The sequence below is a fragment of the Barbus barbus genome (assembly GCF_936440315.1).
Source record: "Barbus barbus genome assembly, chromosome: 11".
NCBI lineage: Eukaryota > Metazoa > Chordata > Actinopteri > Cypriniformes > Cyprinidae > Barbus > Barbus barbus.
Genome location: NC_136739.1, coordinates 10,831,135 through 10,843,169, shown reverse-complemented (window position 1 = coordinate 10,843,169; position 12,035 = coordinate 10,831,135). Strand labels below are relative to the sequence as shown.

The 12,035-nt window shown below is 36.4% G+C and overlaps 1 protein-coding gene across 1 annotated transcript in view; it reads right to left on the bottom strand.

Annotated features, from left to right (window-relative positions):
- LOC306876619 (polypeptide N-acetylgalactosaminyltransferase 13-like) overlaps nucleotides 1-12,035 on the bottom strand; it is a gene marked incomplete at its 3' end in the record, with an annotated part of 131,433 nt that overhangs the window by 6,859 nt on the left and 112,539 nt on the right. Inside the window, exons 9-11 of the mRNA XM_079427931.1 lie at nucleotides 7,203-7,342; nucleotides 6,744-6,842; nucleotides 6,140-6,274 (exon numbers count right to left, since the gene is read on the bottom strand). Coding sequence (XP_079284057.1) covers nucleotides 6,140-6,274; nucleotides 6,744-6,842; nucleotides 7,203-7,342 — 374 coding nt within the window. The remainder of the gene's footprint in view (nucleotides 1-6,139; nucleotides 6,275-6,743; nucleotides 6,843-7,202; nucleotides 7,343-12,035) is intronic.

Genomic DNA, 12,035 nt, shown 5'->3' with positions numbered 1-12,035 from the left:
AAAAAAATTCTGCTGCACTTAAGGTTCCTAAAAGCACAGTGGCCTCCATAATCCTTAAATGGATGACGTTTGTGATGACCAGAACCCTTCTTAGAGCTGGCCGTCCGGCCAAACTGAGCTATCGGGGGAGAAGAGCCTTGGTGAGAGAGGTAAATAAGAACCCAAAGATCACTGTGGCTGAGCTCCAGAGATGCAGTCGGGAGATGGGAGAAAGTTGTAGAAAGTCAACCATCACTGCAGCCCTCCACCAGTCGGGGCTTTATGGCAGAGTGGCCCGACGGAAGCCTCTCCTCAGTGCAAGACACATGAAAGCCAGCATGGAGTTTGCTAAAAAACACCTGAAGATTTTCTGGTCTGATGAGGCCAAGATATAACTTGTTGGCCTTAATTCTAAGCGGTATGTGTGTAGAAAACCAGGCACTGCTCATCACCTGTCCAATACAGTCCCAACAGTGAAGCATGATGGTGGCAGCATCATGCTGTGGGGGTGTTTTTCAGCTGCAGGGACAGGACGACTGGTTGCAATCGAGGGAAAGATGAATGCGGCCAAGTACAGGGATATCGTGGACGAAAACCTTCTCCAGAGTGCTCAGGACCTCAGACTGGGCCAAAGGTTTACCTTCCAACAAGACAATGACCCTAAGCACACAGCTAAAATAATGAAGGAATGGCTTCACAACAACTCCCTGACTGTTCTTGAATGGCCCAGCCAGAGCCCTGACTTAAACCCAATTGAGCATCTCCGGAGAGACCTAAAAATGGCTGTCGACCAACGTTTACCATCCAACCTGACAGAACTGGAGAGGATCTGTGAGGAGAAATGGCAGAGGATCCCCAAATCCTGGTGTGAAAAACTTGTTGCATCTTTCCCAAAAAGACTCATGGCTGTATTAGATCAAAAGGGTGCTTCTACTAAATACTGAGCAAAGGGTCTGAATACTTAAGACCATGTGATATTTCAGTTTTTCTTTTTTAATAAATCTGCAAAAATGTCAACAATTCTGTGTTTTTCTGTCAATATGGGGTGCTGTGTGTACATTAATGAGAAAAAAAATGAACTTAAAGGATTTTAGCAAATGGCTGCAATATAACAAAGAGTGAAAAATTTAAGGGGGTCTGAAAACTTTCCATACCCACTGTATATATATATATATATATATATATATATATATATATGTATGTATATGTGTGGTTGTACATATACATATATATATATATATATATATATATATAGTTGTTGTTTTTTTGGTGTTTGGACTAGTGTTATGTTAGAATCATTATTATACTCGTATACCTTTTGTTCTTTAATATTTTGAATTGTTTTTAGCTTTATTTTTTTTTATTATTTTTTTCATTTAAATGTTAAGTTTTGAAATTTTGTTGTATGCATTTGTCTTTTTTTATTTCTTTATTTTTAAAATGTGTATAGGTAGTATTTATAAAGTTTTAGCTTTTAGTTTTGGATCTGTTTTTAGTTGTTTCAATACTACAATTGATTGCTACTGTTGTCCTTATTTGTAAGTCGCTTTGGATAAAAGTGTCTGCTAAATGACTAAATAATACTAACTTATGATATGCCAAGAAATCCCTAATATGGAAAAAAGCATCCAGCTATCACTGTTTACTGAATAAAAAGTAGAAACTTGAAGACATTAAACACACGACTGCAACAATATATGGTTTATTTCTGTTTTTCAAGTTATCTCCAGGTAATAAATTAAGTATATGAATAATGCAGTGCTAATTGGCATTGCATTTAGTATAGTATAGAAACTATTCTGCCATATTCTGTGATTTAAAAAAAAGAAAAGAAAAAAAGGGTTTGTGTTTTTTTTTTGAGGAGGCACGAGTTGGGGGGGGGGGGGTCATCATGTGACACACAGCAGCCAACAGCACTTATGATTTATTTATTTCTTCCTTTCTATTCGAAACATCCCCAAACACATTAACTATATCATGAAATATCTTGATTCTCACCTTTATAGATTATGTTGATCTATAGTGGGCTATGGTCAAAAAATAATGTATCTATTAACTATGCATAAAAACCTGTCTGTTTATGGGTGTCATGCCATACCATATTTTTAATACAACTGACTTTATATTTAATGTGAATTTAACATTGAAAGTTAATGTGAATAAAAACATTGAAAGTTGGGCTACTAATCATAACACTTTCATTGTACAGAAAGAGAGCAAAGAACATTTGCATTATCACAGAACATTTTCACTGAGTCTAGTACAAGCACTCTCAAAATCTCCCATTAAAATCACTGAAGCTGTTTACACTGTGAAATTAATATCTTACATATTCGTACACACATTTGCACTTTATTGCTTCTGACGAGAGAATTTGCCAGAGAGAGGTATTCAGTCAGCGAGCGAGTGAAGAAAACACTGGCATTATAGCGACGACTCATCTGAATGCCTCTGATTGGTCCTTGCATTCATAAGCTCAACAGAATCACGTGTGATTGGTTATAATGTACAGCGCTGTACAAATAACGTCTGTATCTGGCTCAGCGCCAGCCAGCGAACGTAGATTTGAATTTAGCAGCTGGTGATTTGATGCGTTGAACGTTCTAATCACGCTGGTGTGATTGTATCAAATATAGAAAATATTAATCAGCTATTTTTTCTGTTTTGGAAGCTGCATTCAAAATCCACTTGGCTCAAAAATCTGAGGGGGCATGTGCCCCCTCACTCTGTTTGTGGTACATAAACAAATCATAAAGTTGTTATTAGAAAAATATAAGAAACTATTATAGATACAAAATATTGGTTATTGCCCAGCAGTGTATTTGATTTCTTAGCCAAGTAAAAAATAAGATAATTTTATATTTAATTTAATATTACTCGTATATAATTTTTGAGAATAATTAATGGCATTTTGCCTAAGCTTCTACAGCTTATTAAATCATCTTTACAGTACTCTTCTGTAAAGGAAGACATCCCCTGTTTAATGATAGGTGGTATTGATTTGTTAGATAAAAAAAATTCAATAATATTCATATCAGAAGAACATTACTCTCTATATTGCCCCTAAAGCACTGTCTTCGTGGAATTGGATGTATCCTTCTTTATCTTTGTGTAACATATGGTCTGTTCATAATAATTTTGTGATACCAAACAAGGTTAAAGAAATTCATCTTAAAATCCTTCACAGTTTTTACCCCTGTAAGTTATTTTTATCTAAGTTTATGGATATTCATCCAGAATGCTATTTCTGTGGATCTGAAAATGAATCAGTGCTTCATTTGTTCTTTAAATGTCCCTTCACAGTACCATTTTGGACTGAGAATTCAATTTTGATCTTTACATCCTTTAATAACCTCATTGATATTACGGAAGAAATTGTCCTGTTTCTGTTGTGTAATACTGGCTCTATATATATTTGTTATTGTTCTTTATTTTCATTTATTTTATCTGGTTGGTTTATTTATCTTATGTTCAACTTGTTAATACTCTCAATCCCTCGCAACAGGTTGCTTGTTCTTACGCACTGTTAAAATCCAATTCAAATGTTACTTGCAATATATATATACATATATATATATATATATAAACGTATGCTCCTTTGGTACCTGTGTTCATTGTCGGTTGTTGTTTCTGTTAAGTGCACACCGTTACATGTTTTGAATTTTGCTCATTAAAAAGACCTTGGTTTCTGAACCTTCGACTCTTGCTTATATGTGACAAGTGAGAATTGTACCTTAAAATAAAGTGTGACCAAATGTTCATAAACATATTTTGTTTACTTGCATATGTGGCCACATGTAATTGGATTGATTATGCATGACCAATCAAGACATTACAAGTTTGAATAGGCACAAAAAATAATGATATTTGAGACCAACAGTTGGAACTTCATAAGTGTTAGGAATAACATAAATGACAAAATCTTCATTTCTGGATGAACTATGGCCACATCTGATTTTCATAACCCACGTTTTCTGGAGTTGGATGTCAAATGGACACGCAATTGTTTTACTTTTATCCAAAACAAATATAGGTTCAGTTCCCCCGGAACATTCTGAAGTTAAATGTCTCCTGAGAGCCCATGTGATCTTCGTAGGGCTCAAACCAACAGCTTTTTGATAACTAGTCATATACTAAACTGAATATAGTGTACAACAAACCTAAAGGCACCCCAGGGTAAAAGGTGCCTTTGATATTACTTTCCTCTAAACCACTAGATGCCACAAAAACTTTCCGTAGCACTTTCCAAAACATTCGCTTTTCAAGATGAACGTGCAAAAGTGGCTGATCCTTGACGCGATCACGGGCAGCAGCACAAAGTTGATTCTGTGCTAACTTGATCTAATATGTGATTTTTTTAAATGTTGTAGATTTAAGAAGCAAATTAGTTTTTTTTTTCTTCCTTCTTTCTTTTAAGGTGAGTAAAGCAACAGTTTTTCAGTAATGAAAGAATATGTAAAATATTGATATTTGGGGTAAATGTGCCCCTGCTGTTGGGGCTAAAGGCACAATAATTAACATAATTAATAGATGGCTGACTTTTCCATTTGGAAATGACAAGATCAGATTCAGATAGTAAATATCATATACTATGATGGGTGTTCATCTTAATCATAACGTCTAGAATGAAACCATCATATTTAAAAACATGATATTATTCATATCATATAATAAAATATAATTTGTTATTACTACTGTAAATCTATATTAAATTGTTATGGGAGCTCCTTCAGTGCTTTCAGAATTTTAAATTTTTAACATATTTTAATGACCGTATATTTATTGAAAAAAAAGTAAATAAAAATCTATCAAAATATGTAGACAATAGTACAAAGTTTTCTAATATCTATACAGTCATGGCCAAAAATATCGGCACTTTTGGTAAATATGATCAAAGAAGTATTTACATAAATACTGTGTGCCTTTTTCCCCACACTGCACCCCCCCCCCCACCCCTCCCACCCTTGCCACGTCATACAGTACAAAAAAAAAAAATCAACATTGTATTTGGTCCGGACCAAAGCAAGTGAACTAGCAAACTTTTCTGGTGTGAATACCCCCTTAAGTGTAACAGAAGTGAAAATTGGATACATAACTAGTTTGCATCTTACACATCTCACATCTTAAATGAGTTTTTATTTTGTAATGCGGCTCTACTGTGAACTGTAAGGTATACTATTAGTTTAGTATATACTTCTGCAAATATACTTGTTTTCTTTAAGTAAACTTAACATAATTTGTACAGTTCATTATTATGATAAAGTTAAATAGACTTTCAGTGAACTGTGTACAATACCAGTGAATTTATACCTTTGATTGATGTACTACATAAAAAGACTTGCTCCTTTTTTTTTTTTTTTGGACTAATTATTTGTGATTAAATTTAGAGGAAGTCAGTATGAATCAAGTGTGTTACAATGGTCTCATACCTTGAAAGAACTGTTTATAAAATCAGCCAAATGTTTCTGTGTTTCCGTGTGGGTTAATAGCACTGCGTGCAATAAAAAAAAAAAAAAATAAAAAAAAAATTAGCTTTAAGTTTAGCTCTATCTATGTACTAGTTACTCTAAGTTACTCTTTGTCACTACAAAGCTGACTTGTTACTATAAACCTACAAGTTTATAATAGCGTGTAAGTAAAATATATGCTAGACTACAACCTCAAAGATGCAAATATGTGAGAACATAGTATTTAATAAGGTACTCTATCAAAAGAGTAAACACAACTACAAGCCAAGTATATTAAGAAAACTAAATTAAACATTTCTTAAGTATATCTTGATCAAAAAATTAAGTACTACTATAAGGCTTCATAAGGCATTTACATGAGTATAAATTCTTAGACTTTTCAGGACTGTACACTTGTTAGTATAAACCATGTGTACTTTAGTATATACCGTAGTTTAACAATAACTATAGTATAACTATAACATATATAGTGTAACTATACTTTATTCTATATATTTCATTACATAAAAAGTTAACTAAAAATATAAAGTCTTATTTCTACTTAAAAAAAACAAGTGTAATAACAGCACACTTGAAGTATCTTCTTTTTTGTAAGGGAACCTATGTGTAATTTGCTGGTTTTATTGCATTGACTTGTTGGTGTACAATAGTGATGTTGTTGGTATGTGTGATAGTTTCTGTGTGATGTGTACCTCTGCATCGTACTCAAACATCTGGTTTCCTTTCATGTGGTGGCACTTCAGCATAACAACAGGTCCATTAAGCCGTGATGCATCCAGACACAGGTCATCGGTTCGAATCTCTTTGTCAGCCGTATATGAGAACACCTGCAAACAGATTAATCAGATTGGAATTAGTTACTGCATGTTAATTAATAGGAAATTACTTTCATTCTTTTAAAGCCTCAGTCCCAATGCATCGTCCATATTGTTTTGCATTTTATATATATATATATATATATATATATATATATATATATATATATATATATATGTGTATATATATATATATATATATATATATATATATATATATATATGTGTATATATATATATATATATATATATGTGTATATATATATATATATATATGTATATATATATATATATGTGTGTGTACAGTATAGGCTATATGTACAGTATAGGCTATATAATATATATATGTGTGTGTACAGTATAGGCTATATAATATATATATATATTTGGTCGAATTATTCTGTTCAGTAGATTTTTAATTAGTTTTATGTTACATTTAAATTTATTTGTACAGTTACCCTTTAATTTGCAACTTTCTTACCTGGTTGCCACCCATTCCATGACAGTTGAAGAAGCCAACCTTTTCATTCTCTTTACGGCCCATGTTATCCACACACTGATTTGTCTCAACATTTCTGATCTAATAACATAAAAGGACAAAGTCTGAGGATTTCATAAAATGCAGTGTTCTTTTTAGTCGAGCACTGTTTGTAAGTCATCTTTTTTTTTTAAGTTGAACATTGTCCTTGGTTTTTATGAGAACATATAACTGGTGCAAATCTTTAAATATATTTATTGCAGACAGTAGAACTGCTCAGCACAAGAAGAACAACACTGGCTGGACAGGAATTGAAACTGTTTTATATTGCAGAGGTCTTGGCATAACCGCACACATAAAGCTGCACATTTAATGTGCAAAATGACAAACTGAAACAATTTATTAACAACTCTGATTCTTTTAATGGCAATGTCAAACAAGAAAACAGTGAAACTCTCTTACCTCCCCAAGTGAGTAGTATCTGCGTGGAATCTGAGAGTCGGGGTAGATGTTCTCCAGGTACCATGAGAAGGGTTTACACTTCAGTGAGTCTCTCAAAGCCTTCCGCGAAGAAACATCGCCATAATCCACCCGAACCACACCTGGAGAAATACACACAATCAACATTCATCATATACTGGCCTTTCAAATCAGTGAAATGAAGAGATAGAAGAGGACATATACAGAAATAAGGAATTCACAGAAGCATCTGGAAGACCGTGATCCATATTCAACCCGAAGTAAACATGTTTAAGTCATATTTCAGCAATCTAGAGCTGTAAAAATGAGCCAGCACCAAATAGGAACATGTAATAGACATAGATATGTTTATACAAAAAAACAGCATTAATACAGCATTGAAGTCTAATCATGGATGCAACGTGTCAGAGTTTTTGCTTTGTAATGTTTTATTTTGGCCACTAGAGGTCCCTATAGTACTCTCATGCCAAACTTGCGCCTCTTGTATTAAATGCTATTGTTTTCACATGTACCTTGTTCTGGGCTGTGTATTTAAGCTGATCACTTCCTTTGAATCTTTGCTTGGTTATTGTTGTTCCTAAGCCAGTTGCTGCCGTAAGTCTGCTCTAGTTCTAAGAACTATACTTTGAAAGACTTTTGTATTGTTTTCCTGTGTTTAATTTTTGCTGTTTTTTGGTGTCTTTTCCCTGAGTTTTTGTTTTGGAGATTATTTTTCTCGTTTTGGATCTTTTTTTGGACTGAAGATTTTTCTGTTTTGTGGCTTTCATTAAGAAAAGGATTTCTGTAACCTTTTTGCTGTTTTTGTTAAATAAACTCTTCTGAGTTAATTTTAAAATGTGTCTGACTAATGGGCTCAACTCCCTTCTGTGGCTCAGTGGTGGAAATTAAGACTCTTGCGCCAGAGACCCAAGTTCGAATCTCAACTTTGACAGAATAACCAAGCCAACATTATGCACCCAGAGATGCCTATTTCTCAAGAACTCCTTGCCACAGTTGTTCAGTATAAGTCCACAGTCCAACAGCATGAGTTAGTTCTGGTTCAGCAGGAGACTTTAATGGCTGAACACTCACAGGTGCTGTCTGATCTCATGGCAAGGCAAGTTTATTTACATAGCACATTTCATACACAGTGGTAATTCAAAGTGCTTTACATAAAAGAAAGTGAAAAATAATAATCACAGCAATAAAAATAAGGAATTAAAAATAATTATAAAAACAAGGAATTTTAATCTCATGACTTCTATATTGTGGATTGCATGGTAATTTTCGCTCCGCTTGTCCTGAGCTTTCAGGAAACAACCAGTCCCATACAGGCAAGCAAGGACTGTAATGGGAGTTACATGCACAGCTTCACCTTCCAACTCTGGGTTGTTTCTTCCCATCACACTCACTTAGGGAGATCAAAAACACCAACTACAGGCACTGATTGATTCTGGTGCTGCTGGGAATTTCATGGATATTTCCCTTGCCAAACGTCTCCAGATCCCTACTAATTCCCTTCCTGCCAACTTAACTGTGACAGCCTTGGAATGGAAGAGCGTTAGTTCTAGGGAAAATAACCCACCTCACTTTTCTCCTTTGTCTCGTCACTTAGCAGCACCAGGAGAGAATGTGCTTTCACCTTATACAGTCTCCAAAGTTCCCTGTTATCCTCGTTTACCCCTGGTTCCTCCAGCATAACCCACACTTTGACTGGTCCACTGGCACTGTTCTCAGTTGGGGTCCCAGCTGTCAGACTACATGCTTGGCCCAGAACTCCCCTGATGCTGTTCTTGAGTCCCAAGAACCCCTAGATCTGTCTCAAGTCCTTGCTCCGTGTTACCACCTCAAATCAGTATTCAGCAAAAGGAAGGCCACCTCCTCATTGCCCCTATGACTGTGCCATTGCGCTACTCCCAGGGACCTGTCCCCCCAGAGGTCGTATATTCTCTTTGTCTCCCTCTGAGTGAACTGCTATGGACAAATACATTAACAAAGCCCTTGCGGCATGTATCATCCAACCATCCACTTCCCCTGCTGGAGCTGGATTCTTTTCGTTGGGAAGAAGGATGGCGGACTTTGGCCATGTATTGATTACAGGGGCCTTTAATAAAGATCACTATTCGAAACCACTATCCTTTGCCGCTAATGGCCACTGTCTTCGAAATTCTACAAGAAGCCTCCATCTTCACTAAGCTCGATTTGCGCAATGCCTACCATCTCGTGCGCATCAGACAAGGAGATAAATGGAAGACCGCCTTCAACACGCCCACTGGGCACTATAAATATTTAGTTATGCCCTTTGGTCTCACTAATGCTCCTGCAGTATTTCAAGCTCTCATCAATGATGTTCTCAGAGACACGCTCAACCAATTTTTGTTTGTCTACTTTGTTCCCTCCAAGAGCATATAAAACATGTCAGTAAAGTTCTCAGATGCTTTTTTGATAACCATCCTTATGTTAAGTCCAGGCCCTGATGGTGTTGGAGGCCACATTATTAAAAATTGTGCAGAACAATTGGTAGATATTTTTTGTTTCATTTTTAGTATGTCATTGCACCTTAATAAGGTTCCTCGTCTATGGAAAGAATCTATTATTGTACCTGTGCCTAAGAATAATGTACCACACTGTTTCAATGAGTACAGGCCAGTAGCACTTACCTCTCTGATTATGAAAACATTTGAGAGGGTTGTGAAGGATAAGCTTTTGACCATGGTACAGGAAAATTTAGATCCGTTTCAGTTTGCTTATAGGCCCGGCAGGGGTGTTGATGATGCGATAATTACTCTTCTAAACATGATTTTAGCACATCTTGAGGGTGCAAAAACTTTTGTGCGATTAGTTTTTATTGATTTTTCATCTGCTTTTAATTGTATTCAAATGAAGTGAAGTGAAGTGACATTCAGCCAAGTATGGTGACCCATACTCGGAATTCGTGCTCTGCATTTAACCCATCCATCGTGCACACACACAGCAGTGAACACACACACACCGTGAACATACACCCGGAGCAGTGGGCAGCCATTTTATGCTGCAGCGCCCGGGGAGCAGTTGGGGGTTCGGTGCCTTGCTCAAGGGCACCTCAGTCGTGGTATTGAGGGTGGAGAGGGCGCTGGACATTCACTCCCCCCACCTACAATTCCTGCCGGCCGGAGACTCGAACTCGCAACCTTCGGATTACAAGTCCGACTCTCTAACCATTAGGCCACGACTTCCACTTCCCCTGCTGGAGCTGGATTCTTTTCGTTGGGAAGAAGGATGGTGGACTTTGGCCATGTATTGATTACAGGGGCCTTTAATAAAGATCACTATTCGAAACCACTATCCTTTGCCTATTAATAAAGATCACTATTCGAAACCACTATCCTTTGAAGGCTGACCTTCGGATCAGCCTTCGGATCAGCCTCATATCTTAGCAGAAAGGTTAAATAACAGTTAAGATTTTTAACTGTTAGGTCTCAACTTGTGAAAGTAAATGGGGTTTTATCTGATGTACTTTTTTCCTCGACTGGGTCACCGCAAGGATGTGTTCTCTCACCTCTTTTATTTGTGCTTTATACTAATGAGTGTCAAACGCAATTAGAGAGGCGGCGTATCATTAAGTTTGCGGATGATTCGGTGATTGTCTCCGTTTTAAATGGTGTGGATATTGATCATGGTCCTGTATTGACAGATTTTATTGATTGGTGTAATTTGTCCTTTCTGGACATTAATGTACTTAAAACTAAAGAGATGATCATAGATTTTGGGAAGAATCCTATGGTCACCTCTCCTGTGGTTATTAATGATCATGTTGTTGAGGTTGTACATCAATTTAAATACCTTGGTACTGTAATAGATGAAAAGTTGTCTTTTGAGACTCATGTGGATGCTGTGTGTAAGAAAGCCCACCAGCGTATGTTCTATCTGCGGAAGCTTTGTAGCTTTAAAGTGGACTGTACTTTTATGAAGATGTTTTATTCTTGTTGTATTGAATCTGTTATTACTTTCTCATTTGTGTGTTGGTATGGGTCACTTAATGTTAAAAACAGAAACAGACTGCAAGGTATTGTTAAAGTGTGTGGTAATATTGTTGGTACCACTTTAAATGAGTTGAACGACTTGTATAAGGTCAGGATTTTCAAGAAGGCTGAGTTAATTATGAATGATCCCAGCCATCCCTTGCAGAATGTCTTCAAGTTGCTTCCTTCTAGTCGCAGATATTATATGCCTTTATGTAGGACCAATAGATTTAAAAATTATTTTATGTCAGCTGTCATTGGTTTCCTAAATTACAAATGATCTTATGTATATTATTATTGGAAGTCATTGTTTTTGTTTTTTGTTTCTGTTTGTTTTTGTTTGCGTGTTGTGGTGTTTGTTGTTGTTTTCTCCTGGCTGTGAAACAAATTGCCCTTCGGGGATAATAAATTTGCCTAAGACTAAGACTAAGACTAAACCTGAGAAATGTGAGTTTCATGTGACCGAAGTTCAGTTCCTGGGGTTCATCATCAAGCCTGGCCAGATACAAATGTACCCTCAAAAGGTTCAAACAGTTGTGGATTGGCACTCCCCCTCATCGGTAAAAGAGGTACAGCATTCCCTTTGCTTTGCCAAATTTTATCGCAAGTTCATCCTGAACTTCAGTACTGTGGTGGCTCCCTTATCTGCCCTCACCAAGGGGAACACAACCAACTTTTATTGGGTACCTGAAGCAGAGTTGGCCTTCAGCAAACTCAAAAGCCATTTTACCTCTGCACCTATTCTCATTCTCCCTAACCCAGATACACCCTTCATCATGGAGGTCAATGCTTCAGACGTAGGGGTTGGAGCTGTGCTGTGTCAAAGGGGGGGGGG